General features: G+C 39.9%; 1 protein-coding gene across 2 annotated transcripts in view; it reads left to right on the top strand.

The window, feature by feature from the left end:
• PDE7B (phosphodiesterase 7B) overlaps positions 1-23,014 on the top strand; it is a 363,754-nt gene that overhangs the window by 245,511 nt on the left and 95,229 nt on the right. The window contains exon 1 of one of the 2 annotated variants that reach the window (XM_075203179.1): positions 16,038-17,148. The exons of the other annotated variant lie outside the window; for it this stretch is intronic. Coding sequence (XP_075059280.1) covers positions 16,911-17,148 — 238 coding nt within the window. The 5' untranslated portion in view covers positions 16,038-16,910. Of the gene's footprint in view, positions 1-16,037; positions 17,149-23,014 lie in introns of those variants that run through there. 2 annotated transcript variants of the gene reach the window in all.

Here is a 23,014-nt window from a genome sequence, read left to right as displayed (position 1 = left end):
CATTCAATTATAGTCAAATCATATATAGCATGCAATCAGTCAAATCATATATAGCATTCAATTATAGTCAAATCATATATAGCATTCAATCATAGTTAAATCAAATAGTTCAAATATGTGGATTTATAGACTTTTCTTTGTTTTCAGAGTGTGTAAAAATTCTCTAATGGCTATACAATATTTATGTATAGTTATATGTATATATTATATGTATATATAATGTAAAAAAATATTTAAGGCATACTTATAGGACCATACTAGAGAATACATGTTGTACCCTGTGCACAACATGTGCACTTGAAATGGTCATATACAGAATTGTGTGACGTTTGTTAAATGATTATATTGAGATGACAAATAACTATATCTGGATGCTGTATAGCTTTGATTATCGAGTTCATTATTGTGAACAGTTCATATATGTATATCTTGTTACGTATCAATCATTGCATGCTATATTCTGAAGAAGTTTGAAAGACCATAAAAAAATATTTTCTCTGTTATAAAAGTATTTTGACAGAAAATTCTGGTTTATTTGGTGGCATTCCTTGATAAGCCTGAAATAAAGGCCCACACAGTGGACATGTGACGTGGTACAAATTCACGGTCTCAACAGGTGTACTGAACCTATGGATTTTTTATATAGGGTATATTATTTAGTATCATACGAATTCTTATCTGTCTCATTCTGTACAGTACACTACAATTAGTAGCAGATATGTGACCACAAATAACCTATTAGTGGAGTACAGGCAGCAGACGGAATATATGAAATAATTAAATTGAACTTGTTATTCCACTTTATCATAATAATAGTAGTAACATAATCTATCCAGATAACAGATAACAGAGCAAAGCTAATGCTCTTGATTATTTGAGATTACAGTACCTTCCCCAGCTCCAGGCTTTTCCAAGCCTATCATTTACTTTCAGCCTGAAGTCTACCTTGCCTTTGGTATTTGCACATTGATTCTCTAAAGAATGTGTTGTCCTCCAGCCTTCTATCCTTCTATAGAATGGTCATGTGATGGACTGCACTTGGGACATTACAGGGATATTAGAAACATAACAAAAAGTTTTATGGAGCTTATTTAATGACATGATACATAATGTAATGATGTGCTGTAACCAATAGCATCAAATCAGATATTCACTTTCACAAACAAAAGCCCTATTGTTCGGCGCTAGGGTTGTTTCTCGCTATATATGACAAAGGGTTAACATATCGGCGATAAGATACGGTGACCTTAGCTGATGATAGCTTACCTATGCCTTTGCATGGAGAAGTCTATTTATGCTCTTCAGCCTATTTTACTTAGCCTATTGTTATCATCATTGTATGATAAATGAAAATCATTTTTTTTAAAAATGCTTTATTCTTTCTATAAAACCTTTTTTAGTGTGCAAAGGTTTCTAAACATCTTATTTACACTTTTTTATAAAATGTATTTATTTTTTAACTTTTTCTTTTTATTACTGGAACTGAATGCCCCAAAGCAATATTTTTTGGGGTACATTGTGGCAACAAGGGACATTTTATCTCCGTAATAAGCATCAATAAAACAGTCTTATATAAGGAAAAATGTGCGTATTGATAAGTTAACACCCTAGCATAGCCAAACTAATTAAAGCTAGCATCTGATTGATTCCTATGAGTTACAGCACATTTGTCCTACTTGCACTATATTATTAAATACAATATAAAATATACTCATATATATATATATATATATATATACACACACACACACAAAGTGTCCATCAGGGAGTTCACTTATGATTGAAAATTATGAATAAATATATCATATTAACTTTAATGGCTTATCCAGACCTTGTTGCTGAAGTTGTTTTCTACTTCTGGGTGTCTTCAGGTACGTACCCTCCTACAACTATTACTAGATACTGTACCCTGCTCTTTCATTCTAAGTTCCTTTAGTCCTTCTCAGCTATGCATCCATATCATCAGGCAAAAGTTTATTTTATTTGACCCGTGAAAAAACTGCTCTATGGATATAAATATATCCAGTGATGAGAGGATAAATAGTATTTTAATTCAAGTTATCATCATCATCATCAACATCCTAAGTAAATATGTTGCTACAAAGCACCAGAAGAAAGGAACAATGTATTTAATCTTCATGGTGATCTTTTAAATATTACAGGAGCAATCTACCGAACTCTTACTTGTCTGTATAAATGCTATTAAATCAAAATATATTTACAACATTATATTGTATACATATATCTTTATTATTTGTCATGATCTCAAAATCCAGAAATGTAATTATTTTGTTTCAATTTATTAGAAAAGCATCACATTTTGGCAAATTGACAGGTGGTAGCCTTTTCAGTAGAGGGGTGAACTTGCTCTAATTGAGGGATCTGTGTATTAAAGTGAGATCAGCCATTAAAATGGACAAAACAGCAGTTTTTTCTGTAAATTGTCAATCGCAAAATGTATGAAGACTTTATGGCATGTATGAAGGATTATCGCTGAATCCCTCACCCCCGGGAGTGTTATGGGCATGCGTATGTGCACATCACTTCCTCCATTCATCGCCAACGATAGGCTGCTGATAAAGATTAAAAACAGTTTGCACTAGAATGGAGACTTGCCGGGAATCCCAGAATAGCCCAGCATGGTACATTTCAGCGGTGCTTACAAATGCATCTCTGCGACTTGCAGCGATGCATATTGACTGACATCACCTGATTTAACATTTTAATGCATAGACCCCTGAATGTTTGTAATATCAAACTTGGTTATATTACATAACCTATATATCCCTTTCTGCAGCCCCTGGACCACCAACAGCTAGATCACACTGACTAAACAACATTGTGATGGGTGTACCTTACACAATCATCAGAAAGAAGTACAGTGCCAGGGGCAAACGCAGGATTTGTAGAGGCGGGTTTCCACACCACGCCACCAATGGGCGTGACCAGCATGCATGGGGGCGTGGCTATAATATTAGACAGTGCTTGGCTGCTCTCCAACTCTTCCCATCCCCATAATATACATGGGCAATGCTGCGTGCACTACTGTTAGGTGCACGCAGCTCTCCCTTTTCAAGCAGAGCTGTGTGAAGCAGGGGCAGGGTCCAGCCACCTCAATTATACAGTGCCTCAGGCTTAGAGGGGGGTTTCAGGGCACTAGGAAACCCCACCTCGGTTTGCCTATGAGTGCATGCATACAGGCTACATGTCAAATATAACTTTAGGGATGAGCCATCTCTTCTTGGCATTTGCACAGAATGTACAATATTTCTTAACTTTAAACTAGTCTGTTGTTTGTATTGATTGGGAAACAATGAGCCATTAAAACAAACAATAAGCCATTCTTAAGAATTTAGAGTTGATAGAAGATTACCACTTAAAATACCTATCAAGCTACCAAATTCCTAAACATGTAGCTCAAACTAAAACTGGTTACATGAGCATTTTTATAACATAAGTGCCATAAAGAACTATATTGGGGCATGGTATAAACTCGGATGGCCGTAGTGTTTGTTAGCTCTGACCTCTAAGTCTTCTGTTCCGCTCTCATAGACCTACCTGTATCTGCATGGTATTCCCTCACTTCCCACAATGCCCAGAACATGACCAGCAGCTATACAAAGTGGCTGGTGGTCATATAACAGCTGTTTGGGAAAGTAGACAAGATGTACAGAGAAGAATGCCAGTTCAAGTCTATGGGGCATATTTATTATGAAACATGATCAGTTTAATTCCTTATCACAAAGATACAGAATGAAATATTGTGATTATTTATTAAAATTCTTCCCTAGGAACACCAGTCACCTAAAAATGCTGTTCCTGCAAATACCTGTCTCCTATGTCTTCTATCGCAATGTGGCCACCTTTGCAATAGTGACCGGAGGGGATAGCAGGTGATTTGCATTGCAATGCTCTCCCCAAAGGTTTCAATGACTAATGCCATCTTCAGAAGAAAAAGGCAAAGCAGCAGATATCATAGATATCTGCTGCAATGCATTATTAATACATTTGAACTATAAGTAAATATGCGCACAGAGAGATCAGTGATGCTGCATAGAACTGGGAACGTTGTGACCAGGTATACAGTCAGGACTGGATGCTGCACACTTGTCTTGCATGTGTGTTGACAAGTGTGAGCATGGATGCTTGTTCTGACAGCCACCTGGGAAGTTCAATACTGCATTTGCTCTATATGAAGCCAAAGGCAGAGTGAGATGAAATCTGGAGGTTCAGTGACACTGCAACTAGAGGCATATAAGTGAGAGAGAAAGGTTGACAGTCTCCCAGTGAAAGAGTATCAGATAGTGGGTAGTTAACTAGAAAAGTGACTTTGCACATGAATTTTTAGTAACAGAGGAAAGTCATTTATGGAGCTGACACAAGCATGGTTGTAGTAATATAAGTACAATTGATAAAGTAATGGGTGCTATGATCACTAAACTTAAAAGGATACCATTCATGCCACATCACATGGGGAGCCACTGAAGGTCATCCATCCAAAGGGGCATTACACCTACTTAAGGCTGATTACTCTATAGCATTTAATGCCAGTGATACCTGATATTAACTGCGCTTGGCATTCGGTGGTTAATCAGTGTCGGACTGGGGCATGAAGGGCCCACCGGGGGAATTCAGTGATAGGGGCCCACTATATTGGGGTGTGGCCAACTTTAGGAGTGGGTGTGGCCAGTAAAGGGGGTGTGGTCAGGCTATGGAGGACAACTTATAGCACTATTTTAAATGTGCACCTTTTGCATTAGACCCTGCCCATTCTACTGGTAGGGAACTACATGGGACCCATTAATAAAACACTTGTGGTTTGGAAGAAACTCCAGTACCAGCTCCTGTCGTCTCCTAATGCACCAAGACAGTTACTTATGATAAGTGCATCATTTGGTTACCTCCAACCCTCGCCTCATATGTTGTTATTGCCCATCATGTATTGAGCTTATTAAAAGCCATTACAAGGGCTACACAAACCAAATAATAACATCATCAATTAGAAGACATAAACTGCACAATTAATTTTTTAGTACAATGGTTACCAACCTGTTGTTGCTGTGACATGTCCTGGAATAAAAGTCAATTCATAAAAAAACAAGTGATTGTAATTCTCAACTAATCTCAGTGAAATCCATCTAATTTCATTTTAAATACGGTTGATATATGCCTATAATACTTTCACTATATCACCCCTAAATTCTAAACAGGACAACCATCAAAAAGAATGCACAATAGGCAAAAGGAAAAATATATAAATATAATTATGTTCTCCTATGCATGTGCCTTTCTACACTAACATACAATATAGACCAACATATTATACAACCCTGAATGATTATATTTTCAACTGGATGCAATTGGAATACTAGACTACATGAAAAGCACCCTTCATTTGCCAGATCTTGTATACACAGTCTGATTATTAAAATGACTCTTTGTTATAATTATTTTTTAAGGACTCTTACAGAATATGCCACTCGTCAAAGACCATACACACAGCATCAGTGCTACTACGGTTGCGTACTTCACCAATGAATGCTTGTTGAGAAGGGAAATTTTAAAAAACAAAAAAATGAACAGAATACAGCCCATCCAAAGCCTGTCACATTTATTCCATATATGCTGGTATGCTGCCAGTGTTGTATGAAAGAGAATATAAATATCAAAGGACGGGCGCAAATGGGGGAAGGGTAAAGAAACACAAGGATTGGGTCAATGAATAAGTCAAGGGGAAAACGGTCCCAAAGTCATTAAAGGATGTTGGTCTTCTAGTTCCACCTATACCGATGTCCCAGATGGTAAACTTACATCAATGTGACCTTTTCTATTCCATACAGTATTTGAATAATGTGTCCTCTTGCTTCAAAAAGCACCACCACGATGTACTTTTACTCCCCTCTAAACCTGTTTCTTCTCCTCACCAGAGTGCACATATGGGAGACCAGGGAGAGAACAGAGAAAGATCTCATGGTGTTTTACGTTCTCTATTTATTAAGTTAAAACATGGGGTTAAAAACACTCACATTTTGTATGTTAAAAAGGTATCTTTCAGTCCATATGTTTCCTCGATCAAACGGCAGTATCCAGCTTCTGTATCCCAGCCACGATCAAACTGGCTGGGCTTCAGATAACCCGGGGAAACTCTGCAGCGTCAGAGGGGGCGTGGTCTATTGCGTCCAGTGTTGCATGAACCTATGATGACCAAACTGACCTTGGATCAGTATGTTGATATCAGGACGTCCTCCTCCCCTGCTCAAACTGCTGAAAAACACACTACCGCGCCTGGGCTCTCTGCATCTGCGCGGTAGTGTGGTTACAGGAGATGTGACCGCCGCCGCCATCTAAACAAAGTTCAACATCAAGCTCCGCCCTAACAACGGAGGGGGCGGAGCTTCAACCCCGCTGGGCCTACCGGTGGATTGACCGGCTGTCCGGCGGGCCAGTCCGAGGCTGTGGTTAATAACCACTTGCACTTGAGATCAAAGGGGTTAATGGTGGACACACAAGTAGTTGGAGCAGACAGCAGCCAAAACATATGCCCCTGACCGAGGGCCTGATTCATCTTCAGACACAAGTCCATTTGCGTGCTGTATGTAGCATGAAAAAGCTGTGCGCTCTGATGGGACTTTATGTTGTACATAAGCATGTGCGCATCCTGCAGTGTGTTGTCTCTGTCTGCATCCGGCATCTGACATATAACAAGAGCATATTTATACCCAGATACAAATAGAAACATACCTTGAGATCTGCTTGTATTTGAACATGGGCATAAATGCATACAGGTTACTTCTGGGGGAGTTTAAACACAAGTTCTGTTCACATTACATTTAAAGATGAATCAGGCCCTCAATGTACAAATGCTAGTGGGTATGTAGTCATTGGAACAAAGAGGTTTCATTTCCATGTCCATTTACATAATTTTTGTAAGCATTAAAAAAATGCTAGTAAAGGAGCCTAAATATAAAGCGTTCATAATGAGAAATAACTATACATTTGCATGAGGGATTGTTACTTTAAATTTAACAATGTAATACCGGAAATGGTAGATTAACTCTATGTCAAATGTCAACTTGGCACATTATGGCAAATATTGGCTTTTGCTTATCACCTCCAATACCTGCTGTAAATGATTTCCACTGCATAACTTTGCCTAATTTTAAAATTGCAATTGATGCTCATAAATAGACAACAATCATTGCCTTACTCGCATTTCCATTACTTGCGTACTTTCTTCTTTACATGATTATTATTATTATTATTATTAATTTTTATTTATAGGGCGCCACTAGGTATCCGTAGCGCCGTACAGGGACAGACAGAAACACGATACAGGGTGAGACAGCACAGTACAGTTAACAGAAATCACAGTAACTCAGAAGCTCAATGAACAGCTAGATTAGAGGTGAGAGCCCCCAGCGGGGTAGAGACAGGGGCCGGAGGACCTCGCGGAGGAGACAGGCCAGGGAGCGGGATTTTCTCCAGTGTCGTTCAGCCGTACGGGAGCATTTTTGGAGGAAGCGAGTGAATTTGGAGTGCCAAGGCTGGGGTTGGGAGCAACGGGGTTTGACAGAGTGGGCTGGGGCGATGGCGTCAAGAGCAGAGGTGAGGGTGTGGTTGTAGAAGGAGACCGCCAGGTTGGGGCAAGCCTGGGAGGAGAGGGGAGAAAGGAGAGTGTCAAGAGTAGAGGACAGAGTAACAGGATCGAGGGTGTCAAGATTGTGCCTGGAGTGAGTAGGAGTGGGTATGGGGAGGGGAGTGGGAGAGGAGGAGAGAGAGAAAGAGAGGAGGTGGTGGTCGGATAGAGGAAAGGGAGAGATGGAGAAGTCAGAGAGATTACAGAGGTAGGAGAAGACTAGGTCGAGGGAGTGACCGAGGCAGTGGGTGGAGGAGGAGGTCCATTGTGTAAGGCCAAGGGAGGAGGAGAGGGTGAGCAGTTTAATGGAGGCAGGGTCGGTGGGGTTGTCAATAGGGAAGTTGAAGTCGCCGAGGATGATGGAGGGGAGGTCAGAGGAGAGGTGGTGAGGAAGCCAGGCGGCGAAGTTGTCGATGAAGAGGAAGGTGGGACCAGGGGGGCGGTAGATGACGGTGACACGGAGGTGGATGGGGTAGAAGAGACGGATAGAGTGTGCTTCAAAAGAGGAGAAGGAAAGGGAGGGTTCGGGGGGGATGACCCGAAAAGAATAGGCGGGGGAGAGGAGGAAGCCCACACCACCGCCTGGACGGGCTCCGGGTCTGGCGGAGTGGGTGAAGGAGAGGCCACCATAGGAGAGGGCGGCGGGGGAGGCAGTGTCGGAGTCGGAGAGCCAGGTTTCCGTAATGGCAAGAAGGTTAAAAGAGTTGGACAAGAAGAGATCATGGATGGTGGTGAGTTTGTTGCGGACGGATCTGGCATTCCACAGGGCACAGGAGAAAGGGAGGGAGGGAAGAGGAGAGATAGGGATGAGGTTGGCAAGGTGGGCAGACTGCTGGGGATAGCGGGGGCAAGAGGGTGAGGTGTAGCCCCAGGAGAGGATGGGAATGGCGCGTGGACAGGGGGGCATAGTGTGAGGAGGGAGAGACGCAGAGAGGAGCGAGGGAGTGAAACAGTGGACAATGGAGTGGGTAACAGAGAATAATGGAGACAAAGAATGGAGTGAATTACGGTGGATAGTGGAGACAAAACCAGTCAGTAATGAGGCTAAAAGTGGAAGGGAAAAAGGAGTGGCAAAGATAACAAGGCAGAAGGGCAAGAGGAAAACAGTGGAACAATGGAGTGAGTAGCAGTGAATAATGGAGACAAAATAATGAAGTGAATTACAGAGGATAATGGAGACAAAAGTGAAATACAGAGGGTAATGGAGACAGTTGAATTTGATAAATGGATAATGGAGACAAAAGTGGAATTACAATGGATAATGAAGGCAACGGGATAATGGATAGCAGATGGAAAATGGAGTGAATTACAATGGATAATGGAGACAAAAGTGAGTTACAGAGGATAATGGAGACAATTAAGTTGAATAATAGGATAATGGAGACAAAATAGAATTACAGTGTATAATGGAGGCAAATGGATAATGAAGACAAAGCAGTGAGTAATGGAGACAATGAGAAGCAGTAGGTAGCAGGAAAATTAAAGTGGAGGCAATAAGAACAGGCAATAAAACAGGAAAATAAAACAGGAAAACAGACAATAAAACAGGAAAATAAAACCGGAAAACAGGCAATAAGACAGGAAAATAAAACCGGAAAACGGGCAATAAAACAGGAAAATAAAAGTGGAGGCGATAAAACAGACAATAAGTGGCAGTGAGCAAAGCTTGCCTAAGCGTGGCTAGGAGCCAGCCAGGGTGGTAAGCCAGGCCAGGCAATGATTCCAAGATTCCAGGGAACAGTCAGGGAAGAAGCCAGAAGTATAGTCCAGGGGAACAATAGAGCAGGCCATGGACGGTACCTGGAGTGCATGGGTGAGAGTTAGTGGGGAGCCAGGAGACATCAGAGTAGGGGGGCAGCGTCCGTGGGCATCAGGGATGGCATTGGAGACAGTCCTGGGCGTGGGTGGAGGAAGCACAGAGGGTAGATTGCAGTGTGGAGAGGCAGGCAGACCCGAAGATGGCCCAGCGGACCCGAAGATGGCAGGAGCGGAGCTCAGCTGTAGCGTGCTGGAGGCAGAGCGGGGACCAAGGATGGAGCCGGGGATCCACGAGGAAGAGGGCTCCGACGGGACCCTCGGAGGGAACACTGGACTCTTCAGGGCAGGCCGAGGACCAGGCAGCTGAAGACGTGGCAGACTCGGAGCAGGGGTGAGCCGAAGCGGGCAACAAGGCCGGAGTCGGGGACCGGAAGTAGTCCTGAGTGTGGAGGCGGTCGGCACCTGAGACCGGGGATGGAGCCAGAAGTAGGCCGCAGCTGCGAGCAGACAGCAAGGCAGGAGAATCGCCTTGCTGTTTGAATACATGATGTATTCTTATCTGTCTCATTCGGTACACTACAATTAGTAGCAAATATGTGACCACAAATAACCTTTCTATTAGTGAAGTATAGGCAGCAATGTATGAAAGAATTAGATTAATCTTGTTATTCCACTTTATGATAATTATAGTAGTAACATAACCTATCCAGATAACAGAGCAGTGTTAATGCTGTTGTTTATTTGAGATTACAGTACCTTCCCAAGCTCCAGGCTTTTCCAAGCCTATCATTTTCTTTCCGCCTGAAGTATGTGTTGTCTTTGGTATTTGCATATTGATTCTCTAAACCAGGGGTCGCCAACCTTTTTCTATCAGTGCACCGGCAAAAAATCTTTTGGTCTAAGTGTGCTGGTATATGGTGGTATGCCATACACCACTTCTGTTAGTGCTTTGATCATAGAACTATCAAATTCCATTCACTTACATTTTCCTTACCACCTCTACTAAATTTTCTCTTTGACCACTGTGTTTATATATTAATATATTATTTAATTACTTCTTATTTTATCACGCTAATATCATTATAACATTAACACTAACAGGACCAATAAATAAATATTCACGTTATGCCACGCAATAGTGGCCCCAGTTCTTACTATGACACATTTTGTGCCCCAGATCATATTATGCCTCAAACCTGTGCCCCCCACCAGTTTTTTTTCCAGATAGTTGTGCACAGAATTCATATTATGTCTCATCATTGTACCCACTTCACGCTATGCCTCATAGTTGTGCCCCCAGTTTCTGTTATGCCACCTAGTTGTTCCTCCGTAGATAAGATACGGTGGCCTTAGCTGGTGATGGCTTACCAATGCCTTTGCATGGAGAAGCCTATTCATGCTCATCAGCCTATTTTACTTAGCATATTTTTATTGCCATTGTATGATAGCATTAGCAAAGGAAAATCATTTTTTAAAAATGCTTTATTCTTTCTATAAAACCTTTATTTAGTGTGTAAAGGTTTATAAACATTGTATTTACACTTTTTAATAATGTTTACCTATCTTTTTTTTAAAAAATAAATAAATAAATATATTACTGGCACTAAAAGCCCAAAACCAATATTTTAGGCATAAATTGTGGCAACAAGGGATGTTTTACCTCCGTAATAAGCATCTATAAACCAGTCTTATCTCAGGAAAAATGTGCCTATTTATAGACCTAGCATAGTCAAACTAATGAAAGCCAGCATCTGATTGGTTCCTATGAGTTACTGCACTTTTGTCCTACCTGCATTATATTATTAAATTATATATACATATATATATATATATATATATATATATATATATATATATATATATATATATATATATACATATATACACACACACATATATATATATATATATATATATATATATATATATACACACACACACATACATATATATATATATATATATATATATATATACACACATACATATATATACACACATACATACGTATATATATATATATATATATATATATATATATATATATATATACATACATATATATATATATACATACATATATATACACATATATATATATATGCACACATACATATATCTACATATATGTATATATATATATATATATATATATATATATATATATGTGTGTGTGTGTGTAGATATATGTATGTGTATATACAGTATATAATATACAAACACACATACAGTGGGTAAAGTACGTAATGAACACACCAACATTTTTCTCAGTAAACATATATTAGTGAGATTTACACCAAATGGAGGCAACAGCCCTTGCAATCCACACAAAGAAATCAAACCATAGATGTCCATGAAATAAGTTTTGGGTAATAATGTGCAATAACAAAGGGAAAAAGTATTGAACAGGCTTCCTGAAAATGTATTTCTTACTTTGTACAACATCCTTTGTTGGTAATGACAGCTTTAAGTCATCTCCTGTATGGAGAAACTAGTAGCATGCATTGTTCAGGTGTGATTTTGCCCCATTCTTCAATGCAAATAGTCTTTAAATCTTGACGTTTCCATGGGCTTCTTCTACGAACTCTGATCTTTAGTTCTTATCATAGATTTTCAATTGGATTCAAGTCAGGTGATTGGCTGGGCCATTCTAGCAGCTTTATTTTCTTTCTCTGAAACCAATTGAGAGTGTCCTTGGCTGTGTGTTTGGGATCATTGTCTTGCTGAAATGTCCACCGTCTTTTCATCTTCAGCGTCCTGGTAGATGGCAGCAGATTTTTATCAAGAATGTCTCGGTACATTTTTCCGTTAAGCCTCCCTTTAATCATATGCAGTATGCCAGTACCATGTGCAGAAAAACAGCCCCACATCATAATGTTTCCACCTCCAAACCTCACTGTTGGTATGCTGTTTTAGGGGTGCAATGCCATTGCTCCTCCAAACATGGTGTGTATTATGGCATCCAAAGAGTTCAATTTTGCTCTCATCTGACCGTAATATATTCTCCCAGTATTTCACAGGCTTGTCCAAATGTTGTGCAGCAAACTTTAAACGAGCTTCAACATGTTTTTTCTTCAGCAAAGGAGTCTTGCATGGTCAGATTGCATAAAGGCCATGGCGGTTGAGTGCATTACCTATTGCTTTCTTTGAAACAATTGTACCTGCTAATTCCAGGTCTTTCTGAAGCTCTCCACAAGTGGTCCTTGGTTTTTGGACAACTGTTCTGATAATTTTTTTCACTCCTCTGTCAGAAATCTTGTGAGGCGCACCTGGTCGTGGGTGGTTTATGGTGAAATGATGTTCTTTCCACTTCTGGATTATAGCCAAACGGTGCTCACTGGAACATTCAGCAGTTTAGAGATCCTTCTGTAACCAATGCCATCAGTATGTTTTGCATCAATAAGGTAGCGAAGGTCTTGAGAGAGCTCTTTGCTTTTACCCATCATGAGATGTTTCTTGTGTGACACCTTCGTAATGAGACACCTTTTTATAGGCCATCAGTTGTGGCTGAACCAGCTGTCAGGATTGCTTTCTAATTACTGATAGATTTCAGCTGGTGTCTTGGCTTTACATGCCTTTTAGCACCTCCCTTTCTTCATGTGTTCAATACTTTTTTCCTGTGTCATTATTACACTAAACTTAAAAATTATGGACAGGTATTGTTTGATTTCTTTGCATGTGTGGATTGCAAGGATTAATTGCAATAGCTACACTAAATATACGTTCACCAGAACCATTTATTAATGTTTCACACTTAAATCACATACAAATGCAGCATGAGCCTTCCTGGGCTTTGTAAGTTCACAAAGAATCACGGAGAATACACTAGATTAAATTTATTTAATCTGAAAAATGTTTCCAAGGCTTATTTACAAAAATTAATAACAAAACACACAATATGTTTACACAAATGAATTTCAGAAAATAAAATAGGAAATAAAATCAAAGTACAACTTACTAGGAAGACTTGGGGCTAGATTTACTAAGCTGCGGGTTTGAAAAAGTGGGGATGTTGCCTATAGCAACCAATCAGATTCTAGTTATCATTTATTTAATACCTTCTACAAAATGACAGCTAGAATCTGATTGGTTGCTATGGGCAACATCCCCACTTTTTCAAACCCGCAGCTTAGTAAATCTAGCCCTTGATGTGTGTAAGGGAACACAATGGAATAATATGGGACATTTCAGTCTTGATAGACTCCCTCATGAAAATGCACGATGTAGTGTCTAAAGCAGAAGATTTTAAACCCTTCTTACAGGCTCTTCACCCCCACCTTAGGAATTACACTTTCAATTAAGTCAGATTGATTCTCAAAATGACACAGAGCTTTCCGAAGTAAATTATTTATCACTAAGATATATGTTTGGGCACCTCAGAGAATCTCTCACCTCTGATCTGCTTTGAGTGTCTATATGGTTTCCAACTTTGGGGCTTCAAACTCCCCCTAGATCCTTATCTATCTGGCTAGTTTCAAAAGACTCTTTGTTAATTGCACAGGTCACCGAGGTCAGTCAACAAAGCATACTTTGAGAGGTTACATAAAATATACACATTGTCATATATGAATTCAACAGAAAATAGCAATCAGTCATTAGATATACTAAATAATCGTCACATACATGCATACAGGCTACATGTGAAATATAACTTTAGGGACGAGCCATCTCTTCTTGGCATTTGCACAGAATGTACAATATTTCTTAACATTAATCTAATCTGTTATCTGTATTGATTGGGCTACAATGAGCCATTAACTCTTAAGAATTTAGAGTTGATAGAAGGTTACCACTTAAAATACCTATCAAGCTAACAAATTTAAAAAATGTAGCTCAAACTAAAACTGGTTACAGGAGCATTTTTATAACATAAGTGCCATTAAGAACTATATTGGGGCATGGCATAAACTCGAGATGACGGTAGTGTTTGTTAGCTCTGACCTCCAAGTCTCCTGTCCTGCTCTCATAGGGGTCTATTTATGACCATTCGTTTTTTTCACTTGATACTTTTTAATCTTTATCTCCTTGATAAGGATTGAAAAGTAACGGCAATGTATTAAAAAAACTTCTCAGGGACAGCAGTGCCGATAACCTGCTGTCCCTGAAAAGTGACTCACCTGATCATCGCAGTCTCTTCTCAATTTTGAAGGCTGCGTTGATCTTCTCTTTTTTTTTTTCTTCTTTTTGTTAGTGCGCATGCGCCGACCGAAAAGTTGGTGCATGCGCATTAACATTTTGGAAGGGACAAGGTACGATAAGTAACAGGGAGGGATCACATGATCCCTCCACACATGCATTGTCCAGCTCTGCTCTTTTCAGATATGTTAATATATGCCAGCTTCAGATGGCGTACATTAACATGCAGAAAATGAGAAACTTTTTAATGGCCACACTTTCATACATAGCGATATTGAGCACTCCCCATAGACTGTTATGGGGAGTGCTCAGAAAAACGCTAATAGATGCAAATATCTGAGATATCTGCTGCGATGCTGCTATAATACATACTGATTCACCGGTAAATCGTTTTCGGGGATTTTCAAGGGGGGGGATTACTTTGATAAATAGGCCCCATAGACCTACCTGTATCTGCATGGTATTCCCTCACTCCCCACAATGCCCAGAACATGACCACCAGCAAAAGAAACGGGACCTGAGCACCCAAGGGACGTCTTTTCAGTCTATGCAGTTCCACAGCTCTCAGTTCCACAAATACCGCCACCCCTACTGGCCCCGATATTAAATAGGGGATTAACACTCCCTTTTAATCCTTAGCGCAAAGATAAGGATTGAAAGATTGTGTGTATTTATTAAAAATCTTCAACAGGAACAGCAGTCACGAAAAACTGCTGTTCCTACTTAGATGTCTCCTATCTTTCCTTTAGTCACTATCGCAAAGTGACCACCATTGACCACCATTGCGATAGTGACCGGAGGGGAGATCCGAAGATCCCTCTACCACAATGCTCTCCCCATACAGCAGAGCTGGAAATTTACACATATGGCAATGTACATTACCGTATGTTTAATGCCCTTTTCTTTCCTAATTAAACTGAGGTAAATAGCAGTTCAAATAGACATCTATGGGGACAGAACTGTATTTCGAGGGGAAAAAAAAGGCAAAGCAGCAGATTATCTACAGTACTTTGATTTGTGTGAATTACAATGCAAATAAGAATTAATAAATAGACCCCTTAAAAACTATGCTCAACCTACCAACCTTTGCTATCTCTTTTTTCCCCTAGCTACTATATTTAATTTCTATTAATATGTACTTAAAATCTGCACTGTATAAAATGTTATGTACAATGAATATGTTATAAATATGCTTTATAAATTTGTTTTGAGTGACAGGGGAGAAGAAAGAAAGATTGGTGGTGTGGATGTTTAATAGATTAATATATTGACTTATTTTATGATGTCTTTCTTATGTCTGTATGACTATGTATGCAACGATCAAAGCCTAACTGGACATGGCTTGTGCTGCTAAATTTTTACAGAATACTACATTAACCATAAGTGCCCCCACCAACCCCCGAGTTGCATGGCACTGGACACGCCTCCTGGCCAACATTGGCCACGCCCCTTATGCTCTTAATTAATCTGCTGTTAGATTCTCCCTGAACTTTGGCACCTTTGGGATTCCCTCACTGTGTGCCAGTGTCTGTCACAGTATAGTATCTTACTCGATTCTATTCTCATCCCCTCCTCCATTCGTTGCTGGTATATACAGTATGTAGCAGGCAGACAGGAAGAAGAGCTGATTAGTAAGTTACACAACATGTACTTGGGTTTGTGCCTGCAGCTCTGATTCACTTCTCCCTCTCTGCTGACTCTGGTATGTGAATCACTATCATTTCCCTTGCAGCAGAAGTGCACCTTAGTTCCACAGACAACCTAACGAAGACAAACATAACTTTTGCTTAACTGAAAACCTAGTGACTAGGGGGAAAGAAGATCAAATAGAGAGAGATGGGTCATTAAATGGCATTAATGTGGATCGGCTTGACATTTTTAATGTCCTTCTCGTAATGCAGTGAAAGGAAGGAAGAGCTGGCTCCTTGCCAGCACGGGGGACAGAGGCAGCTGACTGCAAAGCTCCTTTCTCAGTGCATCTGATCCTGTTGCCAGTGCTGGGCACATGTCACTGAGCTGGACTAGAAACTTGTACCTTTCTCTACATAAACTTCCCTGCTGAACACTCAAACAGCTGCCGTGGAGAAGAAAAGAAATGAAAGAGAGAAGAGAAAGGGAAGAATGTAATTCTGTCTTCTTCAGTCGTTCTGTAATCTGGAATGTGCTAAGTGCGTGAAACCGATTTGAAATAGCTATTCCTTACGGAATAAATGGGTGACAGCCCAGCAAGCACACTTTCCTCGCAGCCTGTCATATTAAGCAAGAGGTTTTGTTAGTTCTCTGTCTTCGCTATAACTGTGTGGGCTTCCCCTGAACAAGAGTGTAACCAGAGCTAGTGTGACAGCCCTTGTTTGCTCTCTCCCAGGCAGAGGAGGGCAGGATGCCAGTGCTGGATAGATGCTTTAACTCGGCAGAAGTAGGCAGGAGTTGGAGGACAGGTGAAGTACTTCTACCGAATTTCATGGGTAGTTTGCCAGCCTACCACTCGGCAAGTCTGACGTGCGAGCTGCCGGAAATAATAGAAATGGTGAAGCTTCTTTGGAAGTCAAAGAACGGGTTACAGAGTGTGAAACAGAGGGGTCTTCTGGCCAACGAAGATGCCCTGGGAGGTTTACCAGGTAATATAATTCAGAGATTTACTGTGTCTATATAAAATCGACTTTATTATTGCAGTATATTATGTTGTACATTGTAGCAATAGTGCCAATCATTATACTCTTTCTTACCTGTCTGTCTGTACTGCCCAGTATTGTTTTATTACTGTTTGCTCCCAATTGTAAAGTGGTATGGAATTTGCTGGTGCTATATAAATAAATTATGATGATGACTCTTATTGACTTGCAGGGGCAGACTGGGCAGGGGGGAATCTGCCCCCCGTCCCGTCCCATAGTGGGCTACCTTGGGCTGGGTCACCTGCATTTTTTCCTTTAAAATAGGATGCTATGTCGAGTCTTGCTCCCCGGGCTAAAGTTTGTAAGCCCTCCCTCCCCTGTTGACTTGATAGCATTTTGCAATCAATTACAGGACAAACAAATATATTTGCATTCCTATCCATTTAATTATTATAAATCTAATTTTCTTTTCGCTATGTTTTCTGAACAGGTCTTTTGCAAACAACTTGAAATGGATCGCTTACTTTAACAAGATCCACTTTAGGAATCAGTTCCCAGTGTGGATTATATGCACTCATTGGGGGTTATTTCATCGGAAAGTGCAAATGAGCATCCAATAGCATTCAATCACCAATTAGCTAAAAGGGATAGTTCAAGTTTCACAATCGGTGTCATTTTTAAATTGGAAAATGTGACAGCAAGAAAGGTGAAAGCTGTTTGGACCTAATTATCTTCACATGCACCTGTTTTTATGTACAGCACATACATGGCTTTTTTTGGCTTTTACCCAATTCTCATTGGGTATTTGTGAAAAACACAATTGCCGAAACACTGGAATAATTTAGTTCCCTACAGCGCCCTCTGCTGCTTGATGTCGAGTGAAGTTTGCTGTGTTTTCTCTTCATGTATAGTGCATTCTGTTCTGTTACTCAGATATGTTCTCTGCACCGTGTGTAGTCTTTATAAGTTCTTATAAATTAGTCCACATTATATATTTATACTGTATATATAATATGTGTGTGTGTGTGTAAATATATAGTAGCTATCCATTCTTCCTGCCGGAATGGGGGTCTAAGCTATTTAACCATCCTTTCTCGGAGTCAGAATGAGTCTGTGATTATATTAACCATCCATTCAGAGTGCTGGAATGGGACACTGAGTACCTTAGCCATCCATTCTGGGTGCCGGAATAAGGTTATGTGTATATTAGCCATCCATTATATCTGACATGCCCTGGCAGCCATGGATAAGCTGGCACCTGAAAACTACAAGCACCAGCATAGCCTAGTACCTAATGGTAGCATGGGCGTGGGGGACTTGTAATGCACCATGGACATAATGTTGTTTTTGCTATTTTTACTTTACTTATTACCCCTCACCCACCGCACATGGTGCGGTGCCCTTGTGCTTTCAGTACGGGGCTGGTTAAACCTAGGGGGGTCCACATTTCTTTTTTCGGGCCCAATCGGTCTAGGAAATCTAGTTCTCTGCTGGCAGGCCTTGGGCTGGTTGGCACTATGGTGGGGGAACCTCACCTTGTGGGTTTCCCTGCTATAGTGACATCAGCCCAGGCTGGCAAAGCCTAGTGCTGGTTCTGGTAATTGCAGGGGGGGGGGGACACCCCACGCTTGTCGTCCAACTATTACTTTGCTAATACTAGCCTAGGTTGACAGCATTAGGGATGGCTATGCTTTCTCGGGGGCATTTTCTAAAATTATTATTTATTTAAAGGCCTTACGGGCTATTGTGTAGGATCCTACACCTGTTAAGTAAGAGACACTTAAAAGTGTATCTTATGGAAAAAAGTGCAATTTGCATACTGGAAAGAGCAGGGTAGCTCTCGGACTCTGAATTGGGGTGAATTTATGTCAAAGGTGCGTACATTTTTTTTAAAAGCGTAAGACACTTTTTTTGCGTTAAGTTACCCTCTTAATCTAAAAACACTGCATAGTCTCTTGGTTTGCTAAGCATTTAATCATTACGCTTGTCTATGTAATAATCTTTGTATTTTATTTCTGTGTTTATGTTGTAATAACCCTGTAATATCCCCATGCCTACAGCTAGTACTAAGTAACAGTGATATATTTCTGATATTGGCTATTTGTTAAGATTATATTACAAAGAATTTCCTTCCAGCAATTGATTTGCCGCATATGTTAGATAGCATGAATAGTTAATGTACACGCAGAATGGATGATCAAGGTACTCAGAGCTCAATTCCAGCACCCGGAATGGATGTCTTAGGTACTCAAAGTCCTATTCTGACAGCCAGTATGGATGAGTAATGTACTGAAAGCCTCATTCCATCACCCGGAATGGATTGTTAAGGTACTCTGAGCCTTATTCCGCTACCTGGAATCAATAGCAAAGGTACTCAGAGTCCCATTCCAGTAGCCAGAATATGTGGCTAAAGTGCTTAGAGCCCCATTTCAGGTACCAAAATAATTGGCAAAGGTACTGAGAGCACAACTCCGTCAGTAAGAATGGATAACTAAGGTGCTCAGTGCCATTCCACCAGCCGAAATTGATGGTTAAGATGCTCAGAATTCCATTCCGGCAGCCAGAATGAATGACTAGGGTATTCAGATCCTCAGTCCGTCACCCAGAATGGACGGCTAAGGTACTCAGAGCCTTATACTGCCACCTAGAATGGATAGCTAAGGTGCTCAAAGCCCCATTCCAGCAGCTGAAATAGATGGCTAAGTTATAAAGCTATGATATATGTGAATATATACATATACTGTGTATAAATAAATAATGTGTGTGTGTATATATATATATATATATATACACATACACACGAATGCACACAATGGTCAAAGTGGGGGTGTATACAGTGCCATACCACCACTTCTCATACTACTGTTAAATTTCATTCACTTACATTCCCATTTCATGTTTCATACCAGTCACTTCTAAATTTCCATACCCCCACACGCTCATATGTATAAGCAATACAAAATGTGTAATAGTTGTGCCAGAGATATATAACTTATAAACACTACACACGGTGTATAGAACATATCTGTGTAGTAGAACAGGGAAAGAAAACACAGCAAACTTCAATCAAGACACGAAGCAGCAGAGGGCGCTGCAGGGAACTAAATCATTCCGGCATTCCGGCTTTTACCAAATCCTCATTTTCTCACTAAATATGAGATAAGTGCACAGACAGATACATGTGAAATGTATTCACTAACCAAAAACACTGAAAACATTCTGCAAATCCACTGTCCATACTGACCGTGAAAATGCAAAATGTCTGATTGTATAACTGCGATCGTTAATACAAAATGTTCTACCTGTTTAAAGTGATTTGTTACTGCAATGTTTCAGTTTCTACCAAGTCTTTTATGTGTGACATGATAATCAAACAATCATAAAATGATCTGCAATATTTGTTCCAGCTGACCAGGAGTTAGAATCTGGCTTGTTTAATGGGGACATGTTTCATTAGAAAAAAAGGGCATTATAGCATCCATTTGGGACTATTCCACAGGGTGTTATATGCACATTATAGAGAAGTTGCATGTTGGGTTTTTATCTATTGGGGAGATTCAATTCAGAGCAATGTGTCTCCGGAACGCCCACGGAGACACATTGTGCCAATATTATGGCAGGAATCTCTGTTTAAGTTTTCACACAGCTCATAGAGGTGCGCAGAAAAATGAGCGGAAATTCCGATCGTAATGGCTTACAATGTGGGCAGTGATGCTCCCGTGCCACATCAACAGCAATTGAATTCCCTCCAGTGGCCAATGATTATATATCATCTTTAGTAAACAGCTCCAACGAATACAATTGAAAGGATAGTAGTTCTTGGGAACTGAACCCAGCTGATGCCATCACTAGAGATCTTAAATGTTCATTAGAATGCACTGGCAGTAGTTATGATGTACTAAACTGCTACAGTCTATTTATTCCATACCTGGAAATCTTGATCATTCACCTGTAAGTTTGCCTGCAATTTCCTGCCTTTTAGTAATAACAAGGTTGCCTGAGTCTTTTTGTTGTTTTTTTCTAAAGCAAAATAAAAGGAATGTTTTATAGGGATATTTAACCCCAGTTGCACGGATTTCAAGTTTAGAGAACTGTCTCTTTAGCTCTGAAACCTATATTTATTTTCAATTTTATTCTGCATTCTTTAAATACTTCTGGGTAGGTTTTCCTGCATCTGTCCGTCAATGTACAGTGATAGCTGCTTTAGCATGAAAATGAGAAAGAAACCATTTAGCTACTCTGGATTATATTAATGAATCAAATGGCAACTGACTTTATGCTTTCCTGCCATTGTACTATATAAAGATAAGCAAAGTGTGATAATTATCGTATATATCTCATATAAACATATAAAACCTATAACCTACAAACTGACAACTACAAACAGCAGTAACTGATTTGCCAGTTCTGTTCAGAATTTACAAAACCAGCAGACACATGGGAAAAGTGGCTACATGTAGAGCTTCCCAGGGCTTTGGCTAGTGAGTGGCTCAGAAGAGTTCTCTGCTCTGCTCTTTAGAGGTCAGAGCTGGACTCATAGAGGGAACAGGGGGCCTTGGGATGGGGTGCTACCCAGCTTTGCGGGGTGTCCCTTAAATCTGTGCCATTACTAATGCAACCTCTGCATACTCTATAGTTTCATCACTGAATATCTTCCATCAAACAGGTGTCAAATGAGTTTCTATAGCACTTTTAGATGCAATATTACCCCAAGCAACTCAAACTCTAGTGCAAATTTAAGCAGCTCACACCATAGTCCAAGCTTGACCCAAGCTCTACGCCTATACCTGTACTTAGCCCTAATATTACTCTGACATCATACTTATGGAAGTACTTGTTTCAGAAACAATACTGGCCACAATTTTAAAGATGAATCATACTAATGTTTTTACTCATTAAAAGTGTCTGGTTCCCATGGGTCCCGTATTTTTCAAGGCAATCCCCTATTTCCCCACCTGATAGCTTTCATTTACAATAAATCATTTTCTATAATTCAGACTCCTGATATACCAATGTTTGTCCCTTACAGTGGACCTGTTTTTGTATTATACCGATACATTTGCTTTGCTTTGATTGGCAAATGACATCTCACACAACACACATTGGCAATAAAGTCTGCTGCAACCTAGTCCAAAAGACGCTCACAAAAGCCTCTGTAGGACCAATGAATAAAGAGTATGTTGGTGGAATAGATCTGGTTTCTAATAGTCATGCTTTTTAACCGATTGTCACAGCTAACAGACTGTACATAGGATATATTGCACATGCTGATCTGCAAATCATCTGTGACCAGAAATGTGTCCTAAAAAACAGTGATATCAACCTAGAGCATGTAACACAACAAAGATCCATCCAAGTAAGCTGCCATTAGTCAGGCAGATGATGAATCTATACTAATTACTGTACATCGCTCTGTAACACGTGCTTGTGAAATATGTAGGTTACACATCACTGTTGAAAAAAAATCTTCCTTTTATGTATATCGGCAGCAATATTCTCTCACTATCGTGTAAAATTATGTGAATTTGCGAATATATACATTTCACATAGCACTGCCATCTCATCCAAGATTATGAGCTGCATCTATAAATAGCAAGTAAAGGCTAATGTGCTTGTACATTGACAGTCTAGTACTCTCATATAGAAAGAAGTCTGGTATACACATGATGTTTTAGACTTGCATACATTTTGTAGTCATTTGTGGTCATGTGAAATACATGTCCTTGAGTGCCTTTTAATCTTACTGGCCCAAGTTGTATATTTCAGAGGTAGCTGTAAGATTACATATACTACATACATAAAAAACTGCAGACTGACATATTTGGTCAGCTGAGAAAAAAAAACAGTTCTGAAAATATAATTAGATGAGATT

The sequence above is a fragment of the Mixophyes fleayi genome, chromosome 3, assembly GCF_038048845.1.
Source record: "Mixophyes fleayi isolate aMixFle1 chromosome 3, aMixFle1.hap1, whole genome shotgun sequence".
Classification (NCBI taxonomy): domain Eukaryota; kingdom Metazoa; phylum Chordata; class Amphibia; order Anura; family Limnodynastidae; genus Mixophyes; species Mixophyes fleayi.
Note: the sequence above shows the minus strand (reverse complement) of the source record. Positions and strands in the feature narration are given on the sequence as shown.